The sequence below is a fragment of the Mya arenaria genome, chromosome 12 (genome assembly GCF_026914265.1).
Source record: "Mya arenaria isolate MELC-2E11 chromosome 12, ASM2691426v1".
Lineage (NCBI taxonomy): Eukaryota > Metazoa > Mollusca > Bivalvia > Myida > Myidae > Mya > Mya arenaria.
The window spans coordinates 16,357,415-16,378,951 of record NC_069133.1 but is presented as its reverse complement, the minus strand read 5'-3'; the positions used below and the strand labels follow the sequence as shown (position 1 = coordinate 16,378,951).

Below are 21,537 nucleotides of genomic sequence, written 5' to 3'. Positions count from 1 at the left end.
CTTACACACCCACACCAACAGATTCATACATTGGTTGCAGGTCGTTTACTAAACGACAATGAACGAATGGGCAAGGCCCAAGTGCAAGTATAAATAAGCTTACACACCCACACCAACAGATTCATACATTGGTTGCAGGTCGTTTACTAAACGACAATGAACGAATGGGCAAGGCCCGAGTGCAAGTATAAATAAGCTTACACACCCACACCAACAGATTCATACATTGGTTGCAGGTCAATTACGTAACGACAATGAACGAATGGGCAAGGCCCGAGTGCAATATAAATAAGCTTACACACCCACACCAACAGATTCATACATTGGTTGCAGGTCGTTTACTAAACGACAATGAACGAATGGGCAAGGCCCGAGTGCAAGTATAAATAAGCTTACACCCCTACACCAACAGATTCATACATTGGTTGCAGGTCGTTTACTAAACGACAATGAACGAATGGTCAAGGCCCGAGTGCAAGTATAAATAAGCTTACACCCCTACACCAACAGATTCATACATTGGTTGCAGGTCGTATAATAAACGACAATGAACGAATGGGCAAGGCCCGAGTGCAAGTATAAATAAGCTTACACACCCACACCAACAGATTCATACATTGGTTGCAGGTCGTATAATAAACGACAATGAACGAATGGGCAAGGCCCGAGTGCAAGTATAAATAAGCTTACACCCCTACACCAACAGATTCATACATTGGTTGCAGGTCGTTTACTAAACGACAATGAACGAATGGGCAAGGCCCGAGTGCAAGTATAAATAAGCTTACACACCCACAACAACAGATTCATACATTGGTTGCAGGTCGTTTACTAAAGTGGTTAAGTGGAGATACACCAATAGTTACGTACCCGCAAATGACGGCGAACACCTTGGCGTACGTTGTTTCCTTGTTCTGTAGCGACTGAAATAGCTCCTCCGCCGAGCCGGGCGTACACTTGTCGAACTTAATGCTGTACAGGTTCTTTGTAGTCATCCATTTGAATATCACCCTGAAATAGAAGATGTTCGATTTGAATTCCAGCTTCACCTTGGAATGGAAGATATTCTGAATACTAGTACCGCCCTCATGTAGAAGACATTCGACTTGAATAGATATATCACACTGAAAAAGAAAATGTTTTACTTGAATACAAATATCACCCTGCAATAGGAGATATTCGGCTTTTATACTAATATCACCCTGCAATAGGAGATATTCGACTTTTATACTAATATCAAACTGCAATAGGAGATATTCATACAAATATCACCCTGCAATAGGAGATATTCGACTTAAATACAAATATCACCCTGCAATAGGAGATATTCGACTTGAATACTGATATCACCCTGCAATAGGAAATATTCTACTTGAATTCAAATATCACCCAGCAATAGGAGATATTCGATTTGTATACAAATATCACCCTGCAATAGGAGATATTCGACTTGTTTACTAATATCACCCTGCAACAGGAGATATTCGACTTGAATACTATTTTCACCCTGAACATGAAGAAAACAACATTAATAGATATCAGAAATATTGAAATATCACCCTGAAAATGGAGATATTTTACCTGAATACTAATATCACCATCAAATAGATGACATTCGACTTGATAACTAATATCACACTGAATATGAATAACAGCAACATGTATTGAACTTAATTATCACCATGTATTAAGAAATTATTCAACCTAAAACAGAAAATTCCATCACAAAATACAAAGCACTACTTGTATACCGGAGAATAAAAATCATCGGCTTGAATACCGTTTTTATCAAACATTAATGCCACCCGGGCATTTCGAATTTACACCGTTTTCAGAAATATAAAATATTCAGATTGACTATCATCCTGAAAAAGAGGATATTAGACCTGAATATCACCAGAATCTTAGCTTAGAAAATGTCATCCTAGAACAGAAAGCCTAGTCAAGGACGTGAATACACAATGGAAAGAGTCATTAGTACTACGTTTTGATCCGGGATGATGTATTCGACTCGAGTGTTTTCATTTCTTGAATCGCATTTCACGAGGTGCTAGCTTTTAGCAGTCTTCACATCGTCTCAATATTGTGAACATAAGTTGCGAGTTATTTAAAAATTCTTTAAGCGGTTCAAGAATTATGAAGCGGACCCGTTTTTGACGGACAGACGGACAGACAAATCGAGCAAAAACAACATGTCTCCCCATATCTTACGAAACATTTTTGCACTAGATGAACGTATTTTGTGGTATCCATTGGTTACAGATTGATGATGCGTAAATAATATTAAGTACTTGTAACACTTGATCAAAGAAAATCAACAGTAGGATAGGATAATTGTACAAATGTCTGTGGATATACATATCATCAATACAGCAATGTAATGATTATGATTCTATGAACATCGCTATTGAAGAGGTTGTAATATAATTTTATGCCTATTCAAGTGTTACAACATTGTAATACTTAGTATCATACTTGAACATTTAGCGATAAATCATGAACTGTTATTGCTTGATATCTGAGGAGATGCTGTGATACTAGAGGGATGAGAGGTTCTTAGTGATATTTGATACAGAGGCAGACAGAACTTCATCGCCTACATTTCTCGAGATATTTCTTCGAAAAAAGCGAAAAGCGAGGAGTACATATAACGTTCCCGTACATCACAATAATTCAAATAGCACTTGTCGCCTCTTATCATCCTCCACTGGAAGGCGTAGGGATGTAGTAATGGTATGTGTGTGCGCGTGTGTGCATGCGCGCGTTCGTGCATGTGCGTGTGTGCATGTGTGCGTGTGTCCAGGCAATCTTGTCCGGAGCATAACTTGCAAAGTCTTTGAGTTATTGGATATATCTCATTTAGGAGAAGTGCAATGCACAAACCTGAATGCATTAATATTTGAGTTATTTCCCTTTGTTAATTTACAATGTTATCCTTTGTAGTAAGGCGAAGATAATACCGTTTCTAATTCAACGGGGGATATCGCAGTCTGTGACTGCTCCTATTTCCACTATAAAGGCTAGAGTTTAATGTGATCTCAATCCTCTACATTATCTAAGAAACATTTAAAAGGCAGATATAAACGTTTTGTTATCACCTCTCGAGTTTCATGTTGTTTGCAAAAAGCTAAGAGCAAGACGTTCACATGGGGTTCCCGTAAATCACAACAAATCTCCTATTCATTTTCCATTTTAAAGGCTAGAGGTGCAGGTTCTCACGAGCTCCATTAACTACATAAGATACATTTAATAAAGAAACAGATACCAACAATTTCGTAATTACAAGACTAATTCACTTGCCGCCTCTTTATTTCCATTCAAAAAAGCTATAGCTAGAGGTTATCTCGCTCTCCATAAACTACCTAAGAGACATTTGATAAAGAAGCGGAAATCTTTGCTCTGACCTGTCGCGTTACACTTTATTCGAAAGAAGCGAATCGCAAAGCGTACAAATGACGCTTCCATAAATCATTACAAGCCTACCTTACACTTAATTTTATTATAAAAAGCTAAAGCTAAGGTTCTCTCGATCTCCTTAAAGTACCTAAGCGACATTTAATAAAGAAGCATTTAAAATAATGTTTGCTCTGACCTCCGAAGTTAACAAGGTTAATAGCACGTATTGCCTCTTAAGTTCCACTTAAAAGGGCAGAGCCGAAGGTTCTGTCGAGCTCTCAAAACTATTAACCGTATCTTTTGAAGTTGCGCCTAACCATCAGTGTTGTATTGTTTTGCAAACATTGGCATATTGAACGATGTTTGTACACGGTTCAACGCGAGTGTTGTGTAAACATGAACCACCTGTGATTCTCTGAAACTCTGAGACAGGGTAATGACCTAAAACCTCCATTAATTTCCCCTCAACCTTTGACTTGTTAGATGATAGGCATGTCTAATCATCAAGCTAATTTACTTGCATTTTGAACTTATTTTTCTTTGAGAACTTATTAGTAATTCAAGATACATGATGCACGCCGTTGGAAATTAGGCTTTTTTTGAAAAAGCATTTTTTCTGGGTTAATATTGTACTACATGTAGTTAGTTAATTATGTAACTTGATGTGTTTGTTTTGATGTTATATTCATTGCACACATTTTCGACTCTACAGTATACATCTCCTTTCGTTTATTTCAGGGGACATTTTCTGCAACGGATAATGTTTAATACATATACAGATTTTGTCTCCTTAAAGGGGCTGTACTCCGTATGATGAAAAAGCGAAAAAAAGAAGAAATTGTCGAAAACTGATATAAACTTGGTATCAATGTGTACAATGCATTGAAAATTACTGACTGAAGTACCACATAGTTTACAAATAAATTTTTTTTCGCTGTTTTGTCGTATTATTCCATTATTGTTTTTTACTAGGTATGTCTACCTAGTAGAATTCATTCCTTATGTGTGATTGGCTAGTCGATGTTATCACGTGATATTACCAAGTTAGGTAAATAGCTTAATTATTCCAACAGTTTAAAGTAAGCCTTCGTAGCACAGTGGATTCAACACTGGCCTGCAATTTTGGCGACACCGCTTCGAACCCGGTCTCCGACTCATTTTTTTTTTACATTTTGGTAATATTTTTTTTACAATTATGATATCAAAGAGTAAAACATTTAATTAAAAAAAAGTCCTGAGATTCGTTACAGAAAAAAAACTTTTTTGGTGCCAATCTGGTGTACAGTCCCTTCTATTTTCTTTAAATAAAACAATAATACGCTATTTTTGGGACGACCCTCGTATGTAAGTTGAGGAAAAACGCTGATAACTAAAGTTGAAACGTGGTTTTGCTGTCGAAATGAAATAGGGCACAATTCAATTTGTTAAAACATGTCCCCTAGTTTTTTTAAGCGAAGTCAGCATATATGATGTTATTAGATCATATCGCCGTCGTATATATTGTTTCTAGAAAAAAAATATATCAAGTGTTGCCGGTTTAAATGTTTTAATTTCCTGAAATCAGAGTTCTTGACGAAATCCGATCTTTTGATGCCAACATTTAAAGAGGATAAAAGGAAATAAAATTCAATAAGATATTTGTATACACACTCATAAACCATAATGTTGTTAAATACCACAAACTGTAATCTAATATCAATGGATTTTTTCCAAGATAACTCTTAAGGACAAAGTAATGCATAGAATGTAAAACAATTGTGCCAATGTATATTTTATTTTGATGAACAATAATACTTAAAATCATGATATCTGATCGTTTTTGTGAACCATTTAGATATCATTATTTTTTTACTTTCCACCAGACAATATCTATCCTTTTGGGTTAATGCGTATCTGTGAACAAAGATGAGGTTTTCCGAGCCGGAGGAAATTTGAGTTATGCGTTTCTGCGACACAGCATTAACTTCTAATCTTAAATCAAAATATGGTATATTCTAGTGAAACGTTCGTGTCGACAAATGGCAACTTACTTATAAACACATACTTCATTCTGAACACAATCAGACATGAATCTTGCAAGAATATTATATGGAACGCATTATCTTAAGTTTGGAATGATGGAATTCCAAAGCCCGTTTCAAAGATCTTAGTTCTTACTTATAAAATTAAAATCTGCAGAAACGTCCCAGTTGGCAACAATTTGGAAGCCAACAGGAGGAATTTACCCTCATTTTTGAACGAGAGTTAAATCCCCGGGGAATAAAGAATGAATTGTCCCCCAAACCCTGGTTGCGTTACAACGAGTTCTGACATCTATTGAAACCGTATACGACGTAGAATAGAGAACACACTGACGACCAGGCTCTGTGAGTGTCACATTGGTTCAACTGCAACGTTTCCCCTTTGGGGGTTCAAAGCCGCGATTTCATCCTATCCGAAGATATTTAGAGCCGCTTTGATCGATGTGATGAGTGGTGTAACATTCGTTTTGCAGCCTGACGTTTTAACTGTCCCTCTCTTGTTTTGTTGTAGTTTTACCAATAAGTGTTATACAATATGCTAACAATGAACATTAATGAGCTTCATAAGCACGCTGCTGGAAAACTTACAAGTCACCGATAGGTTAGAGGGTTGGGAGGGGATTAATGGGTTGAGCTCACTCATTTGCCCGGTGCTAAGCTTCTGAGAACCACAGGTGGTTTATGTTTACCTAACACTTTCAGGGTGAGGAACGTGACTTCAAAGGGGCCCACACATTGCTAACCACGGGTCATAACCGATGTAAACAAACAAGTAAGTGACGTTAATTTCTAAATAACCTTTTTGACAGAACAGATATAAAAATATTTCTTAGTCTATACAAGACTATGTTATTTTCTGCTGCTACACATGTAAAAATACTTTAGATTTGCTTGTATCTTAATGATCCAATCCTTGGCCAAATTTCAACTTGACGGAATTTTGTAGAACGATGCAACGCGGAAAATTTGGCCAAGGATTGCATCAATATAATACACATATAATGTGCATATTCTTAACAACGTGTGTTAATATCATGGTCCACGTTAAAGATGTATTTATACAATGGCGTCTATCTTTTCAACAGAGATATCTGTACAATTATCTTACCATTCTCTTTGGCGGCAATGATTATGATGAGATCTTTTTTGCAAAGATATTGTAAAGTAAATACCCATTTATGCTGCATGCCATATATATGGTTGTAAGGGATTTGAATAAACTTTTATAGCACTTGTATACTTGTACATGGTCGAAATTTCTTTGTAAAATTCCTGAAATCTGACATGAAAAAGCTATTAATCATATTTACATTTATAAACAATAATAATTGATATTTAAGTGCCAAAATCGTACATGCGTACATAAACAAAGAGTTATATGATGTCTTTGGATATTGTCGCGCCAATATTTTCCTTTACTTTCCGTTAATCAAATTAAATGAGTATCTTATTTCTACCGTTGACAGGCCTTCCCCGCTTTGTCTTATTGCACTCCGAAAACAGGAAATTAATATAAGATATTCTCGACTGAAAATGTCATAGCAATCGAGTTGTTTCTCGTTTTTGCCAATTTCCGGTTGATTCCATGACTCTTGTCAATTCGCAAGTGTGTCTCTGTTCTTCTAAATACGTTCGAGTTTTTGTTACAAGTGCGTCGGAAAACCTATTTAGAGAATTGTTACTTTCTATATAACGAAGTGTTTTTTGTATGATATTAAACTGTCGAACATATTGCCCTCAATTGCTGAGTGACAAATAAACTCGATATTTAACAGTTGAGATGGAACGCAATTAGTTAGTTTAATGACGTGCTTATTATTATCATATACATATAGCATGTAAAACGTTGACGTTTATATAAGTAGGCTCTTTCGTTTACCAAGTGAACATGGCTTTTTACATTGGAAACCCATTCAACTCCTAGCTCAGCTTTAGCAATGTGCATATAGCATCAGGGGACACTATAACCATTCCGACTGGTCTTAAAGATGCACGCTAACTCCCAAATAAGATTGACCACAATTAAAAAATTGTTTTAATATTCCAAAAAGAATGAATATAAATGTCGAATACATTGGTTCTAATGAAGGATACCGAGTTTAATTTGAAAGAAGGGTACAACACGGTATTTCTACCTTATGAACCATAGTAGACCATAATAGATCATTGAGCATTCACCAATCATTTAATATCTTTGCGCTTTTTGCTATTAAATAACTTATAATACACGGTTACAATATTGTTATCAGTAATTAATATTTCCATAAATGCATTATTTAGTAAGTAGTTAAAGGTTTATCACTCAAAATTATGTTAGTCATACATGTGTATGTATTGATTTTGAATAAGAGTGTCACTTTAAACATTAATTTAAATTTAGGCAAACTTAGTTTCAACTAATCCTAATCGTTCGCTTAATTTACAACCTATTTTACACAGCCTACTACTTAGTTATAGTAATACCTTCCCATATATGCTGCTTAGAAACCTTCTTGTCCTACTATCAATACCGTTATTTAATTGGATCGATGTTTATATTTTACCTATTCAGAGAGATGAACCCTATCTGCTAATGCGCAAAAATCTAGCAACAAAGAGCCGGAAGAGATTGCAGGAATGCGTCTATGAAAGATTCGAGGACATTTACGAATCATAGTAGAGGAAAAACGCTAATGTAAAAACTGACCGGGCGTTGTTATAAATTTCATGTTACGGACAACTCCAGACAATTACTTCTTAAAGCAAGTAAGTAATTAAGCATAACGGCCACGCTATCCATGTCACATGTTACTTAGAATGGTTAAAAGAGAAATTTAACATGGTTAGCTCATTGTCCCGTTTTGAAGCTTCTTTGAAATCTTGGCAAACATATATTAATAATTCAAAGTATTTAATTACAATACCAATTTCAATTGGAGCCTTACCCTATGAAACAAAACCCCTCTGACAATAATCAGAACTTCAAATCATAGGTTTCCAGTTGAAACAGGAAGATACACAAATACTGACTTGGGCCAAAGAAAATGTAATTAGTGTAAAGGGTATATCGCTGATGAAGTTCATAATGTCCTGCGGTGCCCAGGATTTATTATTACAATTGAGAAAATCATTCCACTCGAATGTTATTATAAGTATAAAGAGTTGATGAAGACAAACATGTACGAAAACGTGCTATATGCCAATGGGTATAATTAGATTTTAACTTATGATAACCAAAAATAAACAGTTTAAACATACAGAAACCTTGGTAAATGTTTGAACATTTACAATCACTTTTGAAACAACCAGATATTCTTCCCACCATATATACAAATTGAAATAGGCAATGTTTTTTCTTTATAATTAGAATATTCGTTTTGCTTTTGTTTTTTTCCCTCGCCTATATTTTTCAGAATTTGTCATTTATTTTTTATAAACACTGCTACATAACGCAAATTCAATTGTTATGTAATATAAGTCTACTGTTTTGTGTATATGCATAGTAAAAGATACCCATGTTGGCAAACAATATAGTTGTAATGTTAAAGTTCCAACGTAACCGGAGTGCCCCGAGGAAACCAACTTGTCCGGCTTGGTGACCACAAACCAAATTCACTTGTACCATGGCCGAAAATCCCGGTTCGCCTTGGTGAGAAGCGAGTCCGAAAACGAAAGCGCTTACCAGACAACAAAGCTTTGGTTCATCAATAAAGCGTTGTCTTTATAAAGAACAAAAAAAAACACAAACACTCTCACAAAATTGTTTTATACTTTCCACATGTCCTTTTCCCGGGAAAGAGTTATCTGATAAGAATTTCATGGTAATTCGCTTACAGTATGAGATCTACAAGAACAGAGTAGTTTATGACTGTGTTCACAAAGATCTTATTCAATTTGTGTTTCTTGTATTTCCTATAAATAATAACATCAAACGATCCAATAATGCCTTAAACGTTCAATACAGAATATGTTTATTTTATTCTTTATAAATGATGGCAAGAAGAGATCCGCGATCGCCGAGATTACTCATTTCAGAAATCTTACTACATCTGAATAATATTTAATGCTTTAAAACGAGAGAAAAACTCCTTTGTCCCGTAAAAATAGCGACACAAAGTGCAGGCTCTGCATCACAGTAGCTCTTATCCCTGTGTTTAGTTCTAAGTGATCTGCCTCCCAAGTTGATAGTTTGGTCTGACTTGATTGACAATGACAATATATTTCTGATTTAGAAAACAATGTTTAAATTTTTTGGGAAACAATTTGACATATAAACATTAGGCTTGGTTCTTTGCACTGTTTCGAGTTGGAACTGAAACGATCCTCATTATCAATTATAGAGGTATTTCGGCCATTTTAAGCATCTTTCAGTTATTTAGATTACCCGGTTATTGATACATATTGGCGGTTTTGTCAAGTAATTATTTCTCGTACTGAAATTGCTTGGATATATTATGGCATACCGTCCTTCAGGATAAATAACGACTTACATTTTGTATGTCGTATTTTCTTTAAATAAATCAGAATTGATTTTTAAAAGTCGAATTGATATCTAAACATAATAATGTAACTCGGGATATCATCCATGACACTCTTAGATATTATGCAAGCAAGTCAAACGGCGAAAAGATCTAAGCTATACATTCCCAGCATAATTTGTTTAGCAATATGGACCTGTTGGATGGTAAAAAGTACCCGAGTTCTTTTCATACCAATAAAAAGCATCTGTTTATGCGTTAAAACTTTCGAGGGGCAGAGGTTTTATTAAAGGGCAAATCACATAACTACACTATGTTTCTCTTTTTTAAGGGGAAACGATAAGTAAGAAAAGGTCATTGTAACGAACTGTGTGAAGTTAGCTAAACATACGACATTGGACATTGGACATTCAAAATCGAATGTTGTGCTGGCACGACATTGGACATTGGACATTCAAAATCGATAGTTGTGCTGGCACGACATTGGACATTCAAAAGTGAAAGTCGTGCTAGCACGACATTGGACATTGGACATTCAAAATCGAATGTTGTGCTGGCACGACATTGGACATTGGACATTCAAAATCGATAGTTGTGCTGGCACGACATTGGACATTCAAAAGTGAAAGTCGTGCTAGCACGACATTGGACATTGGACATTCAAAATCGAATGTTGTGCTGGCACGACATTGGACATTGGACATTCAAAAGTGAAAGTCGTGCTAGCACGACATTGGACATTGGACATTGGACATTCAAAATCGAATGTTGTGCTGGCACGACATTGGACATTGGACATTCAAAATCGATAGTTGTGCTGGCACGACATTGGACATTCAAAAGTGAAAGTCGTGCTAGCACGACATTGGACATTGGACATTCAAAATCGAATGTTGTGCTGGCACGACATTGGACATTGGACATTCAAAAGTGAATGTCGTGCTAGCACGACATTGGACATTGGACATTGGACATTCAAAATCGAATGTTGTGCTGGCACGACATTGGACATTGGACATTCAAAATCGATAGTTGTGCTGGCACGACATTGGACATTGGACATTCAAAAGTGAAAGTCGTGCTAGCACGACATTGGACATTGGACATTCAAAATCGAATGTTGTGCTGGCACGACATTGGGCATTGGACATTCAAAAGTGAAAGTCGTGCTAGCACGACATTGGACATTGGACATTCAAAATCGAATGTTGTGCGGGCACGACATTGGACGTTGGACATTCAAAAGTGAAAGTCGTGCTAGCACGACATTGGACATTGGACATTCAAAATCGAATGTTGTGCTGGCACGACATTGGACATTGGATATTCAAAAGTGAATGTCCTGCTAGCACGACATTGGACATTGGACATTCAAAATCGAATGTTGTGCTGGCACGACATTGGACATTGGACATTCAAAAACGATTGTCGTGCCGGCACGACATTGGACATTCATAACAGAATGTTGTGCTGGCACGACATTGGACATTGGACATTCAAAAGTGAAAGTCGTGCTAGCACGACATTGGACATTGGACATTGGACATTCAAAATCGAATGTTGTGCTGGCACGACATTGGACATTGAACATTCAAAAGTGAATGTCGTGCTAGCACGACATTGGACATTCAAAATCGAATGTTGTGCTGGCACGAAATTGGACATTGGACATTCAAAAACGATTGTCGTGCCGGCACGACATTGGACATTGGACATTCATAACATAATGTTGTGCTGGCACGGCATTTGACATTGGACATTCAAAAGTGAAAGTCGTGCTGGCACGACATTGGACATTGGACATTCAAAATCGAATGTTGTGCTGGCACGACATTGAACATTGGACATTCAAAGGTGAAAGTCGTGCTAGCACGACATTGGACATTGGACATTCAAAATCGAATGTTGTGCTGGCACGACATTGGACATTGGACATTCAAAAGTGGAAGTCGTGCTAGCACGACATTGGACATTGGACATTCAAAATCGAATGTTGTGCTGGCATGTTCAATGTCCAATGTCGTGCCAGCACAACATTCGATTTTGAATGTCCAATGTCCAATGTCGTATGTTTAGCTAACTTCACACAGCTATTGTAACGCCAAGTTGAATGTGCAACTTTATTGCCGAGAGACGAAAGAAACTGTTTACATTGAAGCTGTTTCAAGATTTCTTTGAAATCTGGATTGCAAAGATGCAGAAAAATAGCAGCTAGTTTATTACATACCATAATGGTACCACCAACAAGTGGTTGCTATTTCTTGAAAAGCAGCAAGTTTATTACACACTATAAAATCACCATCTTGAACAAGTGTTTGTTATTTCTTGAAATTGCAATTGCCCAAAGCGTGTTTCTTCCTGAAATGAAAGTTCCAGCAATCATACAGAATAAAGGAAACAATAAGTCGCACTAGGTATTTTTTTAACACCTTCGTTAAATCTCAGACTACAAGGAAATTGCTATTGGTTTCATTTCTAGGAGAGCATTGTCGAGATGCAAGAAGGTTCAAATCATAACATATATTTCAAAGCATTTTTCATCAACAGGGAAAATTCAGGTACAACTGTCAGTTAAACCATGCACGATTCATTGACATTTCGCACCAATAAAACGTTCTATGTGTAACGCACCAAAAGCAGTCTCGAACATTCATCGAGTTTCGTTTGTCCCACGCCATTCTTACAAGCGAAATGTAAAGCTTCAATTGAATTGGTCGTCTAAGGTAAAATAACGCAAATGGATCGTATGGATAATATTGCGGGGTATGAGTCCGCCTTTTTACAACGTGGTTACCCTGAAAAGTAAACCCAAATCGCTGATGGCGGCAGTCAGTTTAATTGATGTGTGAAGTCGATCGACATGATAGAGATGTTGCATCTCATTTGAAATTCACTTGGTGAATATGACGTTTTTAAAGACCTTCTTTAATGAATGTAGGCGTGTTTATCTCCAGCTGACCAGATAGTTGTTTTCTGGTCCTGATGCCACAACAGGGTGCCAAATTTCCTGTGTATTATTTATTGGCTAAGTACCAATGCATACATTTATACCCATAATAACTTTCATACACAACACTGACGCAAGTGTACCGGCCGGTAAGTAGCCGTAACTCTGTGTGTTTCTTAACATAACTTTGTTCCAATGATTTACCGCTTTGGGACGACGTGTTTATGCTGCACACATAGGCGGACATTTAGCTAAACATCAAGGCCACGCTTTGAGTGACCCGGTTTATTTATTGATGCAGTCATTGGCAGGTGCCAAATGAATTTTCCGAGAAACACCTTACAACTTAACCCAGCCAGTGCATACAAGCTGTTTTGATATATTAAAGATAACTGTTTGTTTTTTTATTTCCTTCAATTAATCCTTATATTTGACATATGCTTTGTGCCATTTCTGAACCATACATATAAATCATTAGGCAAGATAATTCAGATTTGAATAATGCGTATCTATGAACAAAGATTGAGTTTCGCTTGTCGGAAGAGCTGTTAGATTTGAGAAATGTGTTTATGTAACACAGAATGAACCTCGGACTTTATGCAAAGTGAGACGTGTTCCGAGGGAGAAAGCAGTGCATGACAAATGACAGCTAAATGTGTAATACTAAGACCACGTTAATAAATCAGAATTAAAAGGGATTTGTTCGTGACTTTCGATGCATTTGAAATAATTCAATTCAGAAGAACCTGTCCCAAGTCACTTTCGATACAGAGCATTCGTTGTGTTCTCAATTTAATTGTCTGCAGACATTTATAACAAAAGCAAGAAATTGAGCCCCAAAACATTAGTTGATTCTGTCTTTATTTCAAGTAAATGCTCGGAGAAAAGGCCAAATAAATTGGTTTATAACACTTACATGGGGCTTCTGAGAATAACAGTTGGTTTATATTATGACATGGCTACTTACTCGAAAAACAAAAGGTTGAGGGGGAACTAATGCTCATTGCCCAGTCCCAAAGATTCTGAGAATAACATGTGGTTTATGTTCACAGAACACTTGCGTTGAAACATGTTCAAACATGGCTCAATCTGCCAATGTTTGCAAAACAATACGGTGCTGAGTTTAGGTGCCAACATCGAGCGTAACGGTAAATGGTTGAAAGAAAATCTGTTGTCTACAGCAAAGTGTAATTCAGTGGCGTCATCAATACATTTTAAGTATATAAATTGCGAGTGACATTAACGTGACTGTGCATTTTTTTCTTGTATTTTATTAAAATATGTCCTGAATGGTGTTAATTAAGCTCGCGTACCTGCTTTACACAATTGATATTGGAAAACATATTCGTTTAAGAATGAAGACGACATAACGAAGAATGAAGACGACATAACGTAATTTTAAAAATATTTAATTAAATTATGAATCTCATTTTTTATACCTGTTTGACCCTGACACTTGCGCATTTCAATAAGGCGATCTTGATTAAATTCTGAACTAGCAGAGCGGGTGTATGTAGTTTCCATCGTTACAATAGCTGCAAAAAAGTGATTGCCAGATATTAATATATTTGGTTCGATTCCCGTCTTGGGCGCATGTGAGTTTGGTTTGTGGTCAACAAGTGGGTTTACTCCGGGTTCTCCGGTTTCCCCTACAACACAAGACCACTCTCGCGTAAAATCGTGCCAACGAGAGTGATTAATATAATGCTGTAATAACTTGTTTCACAATCGTTGTAAAATAAATATGTTTTAACTAACATATTTGGTCAGACTCTCTCTGAATTGCATACTGCCAAAATAATAAAGAAACATTGTCCCTGTCTGCGAGTAAAAAGGATGTTAGTTCTGATTTATTTCATTAAATTACCTAACGCATGATGCATTTGTTATTTTTTGAGTGGTCGTTTGTCCAGAATACATCAGGCTTAATACAGGGTCCGAGGTTCCTTCTGTGTCACATAAACGCATTACTTAAATCACTTTCGGTTCGAGAAATTCTACCTCGTATTCACGAATACGCATTAATCAGAAAGGATGCATCTTGTCTGAAAGGAGTGTATAGCTATAATGATTCCGAAACTGAATAACGCCGATCAAATATCTAGATTGAATGTGTTTTTGTTGGTAATAACAACCTACTTTTGGTTTCAAATTGGTTTCACGAGCTGTGTTTTTGTTGTGACAGTTTCAAACAAAGTGGTTTGTATAAATATCGAAACCCCATCCGTCGGCGGTTTTTATTCTCTCTATTTTCTAGCTAACTGTAAATAAACAGCATGTTAGACAGTGATCCAACACGTGTGTTGAAACAACATTTAGTCAAACAGGCAAACGGACATTTGCGGTATCATTGTTTTGATGGAATTCAGAAATAATGGCTACATGCAGAAGCTCTTATGTTGGTAGAGCTGAACACAAAACAAGGCATTTGTTTCTTCAAGCAAAACTTTTAAAACAGGTTTCCAAACCGCCATAACCCGCCGAAACCACAACCGAAACAAATGTGGTATCAACAAAAACGCCCTAATTGAAGAAATATTGAAAAATATTGTTGTCTGAAATACTTTAAGCAGCTGACAATATTTTTGATTTCTAAGCATTAATGTGAACGCTTATGCCGCACTCTTATTCTATCCATATATGATAGGATTATGTACATGTTAAGACCAGGCGTGTACCAAATAAACAGGTCATCTCAAAGAGACTAGTCATTTGAGCCAATTTATCTTGAAAAACCCAAACAAGGAACAGAGTTCCGGACGTAATATAAATATGCGCAATTTTGTTTCAGTAGATCAATATGTTCGAATAATTCGCAACCTATTTTAGAATGCCTACTTAATGCAAATTGTTATTCTTGATAAACTTAAAAACATAATGTTTCCATTTGCTACAATGAATACCGATATTTAATCGGATTTATGCTTATATAGTAAATATTTAGACCTAATCAATCCTTTTTCGAATGTGTACACATCTAGCAACAAAGGGCCAGAATATAATTGAGTAAGGCGTTTCTTTAACACAGAATAAGGATCAGACATTGTGTCAAGTCGGATATATTCCAAATAAAAAGGCACAAATGAACAAGTCACCTCTGAAACGCGAAGGAAACCAACTTCTCAGGCTTGGTGACCACAAACCAAACTCAATTGCGCCCAGGCCAGTAATCGATACCAGAACGCATTGGTGAGCCAGCGAGTGCGGTAACCACTACTCATATAGGGCAACTTAGCTTTGGTTCATCAATAGTGATTGGTTTTAAAGAAAAACAAACTTAGACAAAAGTGTTTGATATTTTCCACATTACTTTCTTCCGGTAAAGAGTTATCTGATAAGAATTCTATGGCAATTTACTTACATCATGAACTCTACAAGAACAGAATAGTTTACGACTGTGTCTACAGAGAGACCTCATTTATTTCTTGTTTCATTTATTCCCTACTATAAATGATAACATCAAAAGATCCATTAATGCCGTAAACGATCATTTCAAAATTTGTTTATTTTATTCTTTATAAATGATGGCAAGATCAGATCCGCCATTGCTGAGAACTTTCATTTCAAAATTGGATTTCATTCGAAAAATGCTTAATACCTTAAAAAGACAGAAACAACTCAATTTGTTCCGTAAAATAGCCACACAAAATGCAGGCTCTGCATCAGAGTAGCTTTAATCGTTTTAGTTCCAAGTGATCTGCCTCCCAAGTTGATAGTTTGGTCTGACTTGATGGATTACTAAGACCCTATATTCATAATTCAGAAAACGCTTGCATTTTCTTTATCAATATAAGGTTTGGTGCTTTGCAGTGTTAGGGGTTTAAAAACGAAATGATCCTAAATATCGTCCATAGATATATAGGTCAAATTTACGTATTCTTTCTGTAATCATTTAGAATGAACTTAAACCAAGATATTGGTACATATTGGTGGCTTTGTCAAGTAAATATTACTCATACTGATGTTGCTTGAATTTATTCTGATATAACGTCATTCTAGACAAATAACGACTCACATCATGCATGCTGTTTATTTTAAACTTTAAATTAATTAGAATTTCTGATCAAAAGTCAGACTTTTTTCTTAAAACATTATAACACCACAATGAATGCTTCCTAACCCCCTTTACCTATTTTTAGACAAGTAACAAGGCGATGAATTTTAAGCTCGATTCCCAGCAAATTCTTAACTCAGAAAAGTGTTGACCTGATGAATGGTTCAAAAGAATAAAAGGCACCTGTCTAAGCGTTTTGTTCTGGTGCCATTTGAGGGTCAGATGTTTTATAAGAGGTCCAAACACATTACAAGTACACTTCCCTCTTACTTCTAAAGAAAACGATTCCTTAGAAAAACGTCATTCTAACATAAAGTTTAATCGTACCATTTTATTGTCGAAAGAAGAAAGAAGCTGTTCACATTGAAGCTGTTCCGAGATTTACTTTAAGAATTGGATTGCAAAAAAATGTAGCAAAAATAGCAGCTTTTTTACACACTGTTATATTACCACCAACAAGTGGTTGTTATTTCTTGAAAAGAGTGTTTGTTCCTGAAATGAAAGTTCTTGGCATTATTAGATCTTTTGTTGCCAGCAATCATCCAATACATCGGAGTAGGTCTGTGTAAACACTGTCTTAATCCGTTTAAGATCTCATACTTCAAGGATATTCAAGGATATTAACAATGGTTTCATTTCTAGGAGAACTATTACCGAGATACACTAAGGTTAAAACAGAACAGCTATCTCAAAGCATTATTCAGTTACATAAAATGTAGGTATTATACTATTTACAAATTATCAGTTAAACAAAGCACGACTGCAATTCAAGACGGTCGATGTGTTTCGCTCCAATAGCGGGTTCCAACAGTGGGTGAGTTCGTTTGATCTCGCACCATTCTTACAAGTGTAATTCAAAGCTTCAATTTAATTGGTCGTCTGAGGGAGAAACAAATACAAGAGCACCGCCTGCGGGTGATGAACGCTCGTCTAATTTTATCTTTTTACGGTTTATTTATTTCATATTGTACCTTTGATATTGAACAGGTATTCCAAAGTTTGAAAGTGATAGCTTTGATAGTTTGATTGTGACCGAAGCACAAAATATCAGACGAGCTAAAAATTACTAAAATATCCCCAACCCTCCACCTACCCTTCCTAATGTGTGACTTAAAACCCCGTTTGATGTATCAAAGGCAGTATCCATTTATTGTCTGGGAAAATTTTGAAATCAATCCAACAAAAATTGAAAAAGCTACTTACAATTTTCAAAATCAGCCAAAATCCATCAAAAGTCATGTTTTTTACGCGCAAAACAGGTGAGACTCAGCATCTGTAGGGTACAATGTGAAGAAGGGTATTAGATCAACAAGTTCCCCAAGTTTCAAAGTGATAGCATTGATAGTTTCCATGTAAGTGACCTAAACGTAAAACTTAACCAACGCCTCCGACGACGCCTCCGACGACGACAATGAAGTGACGACAATAGCTCGTCATTTTTTTTGCAAAAATCAGAGGAGTTAATAAACGGATCATGTATGGATGCTTTGCGTATGTTTGAGACCTCCTCTTTATCACATAGTTACATGTGGAAGGTATATCCAAATCACTGATGGCGGCAGTCGATTTCTTCGAAGTGTGAAGTCGATCGACAGGATATAGACGTTGCATTTAATTTGAAGTTCACGTTATGGATATATGCTGAGTTAACGCCACGTTCATTCAATGTTTTAAAACCTTTAAAATCTAAGTTCAATGGACGCAGCAGAAATGGTATATTTTGTATTGTTGATATGATGTTATTTTGTAAACACTCACTTATAAAACCATGTTTACACATGTTCCAACAAAACCTGAGCCACCTGTTTCACTGTCTGCGATTTATTATCAATATTAGCATTCTTAATATTTATGGAATGATTGTCGTATTGCGATGTTTGGCAGGTCTTGTTTAGAGTTTGATTCGCCTTGATTCTTGTGCCTTAAAACAGGATCGTTGTTAGTGTTTTGACTTCTAAACTATCCATTTTTTATATAACCTTTTCGTAGGAAAAGTCGGCTCAGTTGCAAAAGCGACTCTTTGGCTTGTCCTGGACGTTAAATGGCATTCGTTCTTGTACAATTAAGGACTTTTAATAACAAATCCTGATTTAGCCATGTATTTGCTTTCTTTCTAAACTGAAAGTGTCATACTGATATCACTATTTCTGCATTGTGCCATTTTCAAGTTGATTTTAGAAAAAAAATGCGATTTCATTCTCCTTTTGTTGAAGTTTGCATCCTGCTGTTGCATCACCGTCAAAAAACAGCGGCTGGAGATAAACAAGCCATTAATTCCTTAAACTACTCCTTTAAGGTCGTTTCTTAAGATATTAATGCATACATTTACACCCAGTATGATACATACACATAACTTACGCAAATAATTTGTCCGGTCGCTAACCGTAACTCTGTTTTTGATTGGTGATGATAAGAAAACTTGGATCCAATAATTTACCGCTTTGAGACGACGTGCTAATGAGGCACATATAGGCTAACAATAAACTCATTATCAAGGCCATGCTTTGGGTTTCTCGGTTTAACCTATACAGTGAAAACAAGTTGTATTAAAAATAACCGTCTTTTTCTTATTTCCTTCAATAAATTCTAACATTTGATATATGCTTTGGGTCATTTCGAAATAATAAATATCATTCATCAGACAAGATAAATCATTTGTGAATAATTTCTCTATCTATGAATAAAGGTTGAATTCCGCTTGTCGTAAGAGCTGGGGGTTCCGTGTAATGCGAATTTGTGACACAGAATGAACCTCAGACTTTTTGTCGTTGTAGATGTATTGTGGAGGACAAAAGTTTGTTTTATAACAAATGACAACTTCATGATTAACACTTACACAATGCAATAAATCAGACTCGAAAGATGAATAACTGCATATTTTTTTGTAATAATCCAAAGAGCCTGTCCCCAGTCATTTTCGTGAAAAAGAATGCGTTGTGTTTTCCTATTTTTATGTTATCAAGACCATTTCAAGACAAATTTGACATTTGGCAAGACATAAAAGACGCGGCTGAATATGATTAAGTGTGAATATACATATTTAAATTAAACATTTCAATAAGCAGGTGTGATACGATTTGAAATTTAACACATTAGGCCACTACTTTTATATAAATTGGTTTACAAAACCGGCGTGTCTAATTTTCCGAAAAGTACAAAAAAAATAAAAAATGAATTTCACTAATTTTTCAAAATTATTTTCACCACCGTATTAAGAATACGAATCTCGACTGGTTTTTTGTTCCGTGGCCGTATTTGCCAATTTATAGTGATAGCATGTGAGCCAGTCAACTGTTATGGCAGCGCCGATTGCAATGGCGGAATTGACGATAGCAGTCATTCTTGGTATGAAATAATTAATTAAAATATGCAGGAGTTGTTAAAATAACAATAGCAATAAACATTGGCAAATTTAACAGCCGACACAAACAATAACTGTCACGTGATTGTTGTTATTCCCCGCCAATTTAGGTCATGAAAATATTGTTGTTTATAGATAAAAATAAAATTGTCAGCGGCTGCCATCGAATTAGTAGACACAAATATCTGTAAATTATGTTTGAGAAAAACATTTTATAACATTTTATGGTTAAATATCAAATAACAGTGCACTAAGTGTGAGTGGTGAAATCGAAAGTAAAATTTTGATACCGGTGACCTAATTTCACAAGTTCGGTCGATGGTGTTTATGGATTTAAAATCACAAAATGGTTTGGAAATACTTGTAATTGAGTCAATGTAAAGCTTGTGTTTATTCTAGATTACATGTTTATTCATGTTTGGGTCAATAGTAGAGTAAAAACAATGAAAGAGTTGAACACATGTCTCAATGACATTTTAATACTAATGCCAGGAGTTGTGTGCAAAACATTTAGATAAAACAACACGGAAAACTATTTTGAATAAGTCCATTTCAATTTGTAATGAACTTGATATTTCACTATAAATGAGATTTGTTGTTGTAACCAAGGAATACTCTTTAAAATGAAAAATAAACAAGCATGAAGTATAGATGCCCTGTGAACTCGTGTATAGACAAAATGGCGGAGTTGGGAGAAGATGAAAATATCCGATACATAATTATGGATTTCTCTGTTACTATCATTGGTACATAAAGTTAAGTCACATGCTAGATTTATTATTTTGTTATGTGATTTTTATGTACTGATGTGGTAATTTGCTGCAATATTTGAATTTGAAATGGATTTGGTGAACATCCCATGGTAAATATCCCGGTCCGAAAATATCCGAACTTAGCATGAATCGGGTTACACATAACTAGGACCCACCATGGTAAAAGTTATTAAAACTCAAATCTAGGTCTAGTCTGGTTTTTAGTTTTTCAGGAATTGCTTTCACAATGTTAAAGCTCAAATGTCTTCATAAAATGTTACTTTCTTATTTACAAAATTGGTATTTATTTCACGTTATTGGCATTTTCCAATATTGAAATAACTGAAACAATGTTTAGAAAATATTATGTATTGTTTTAATACAGTGCAATTTTTTGTATTTTAATGCGTAAAATTGCCTTCTCTTTTTTTCAATTTAATATTGTTCAGTTTAGTGTTCTGCATTCACTTTTGCTTTAGCATACCCTTGAAGCTTAACAAATGTCTTGCTGAGTGATATTCAATGTATCTTTGATAAAAAGTGTAGTTT

The 21,537-nt window shown here is 35.7% G+C and overlaps 1 protein-coding gene across 11 annotated transcripts in view; it reads right to left on the bottom strand.

Moving 5' to 3' along the window:
* Window positions 1–21,537, bottom strand: part of LOC128212040 (uncharacterized) — a 125,274-nt gene that overhangs the window by 10,817 nt on the left and 92,920 nt on the right. For 10 of the 11 annotated variants that reach the window (XM_052917275.1, XM_052917280.1, XM_052917276.1 and 7 more), the window contains exon 4: window positions 871–1,011. In XM_052917275.1, the coding sequence (XP_052773235.1) occupies window positions 871–1,011 (141 nt within the window). Of the gene's footprint in view, window positions 1–870; window positions 1,012–18,078; window positions 18,112–21,537 lie in introns of those variants that run through there. The other variant, XM_052917283.1, reaches the window with a different exon arrangement.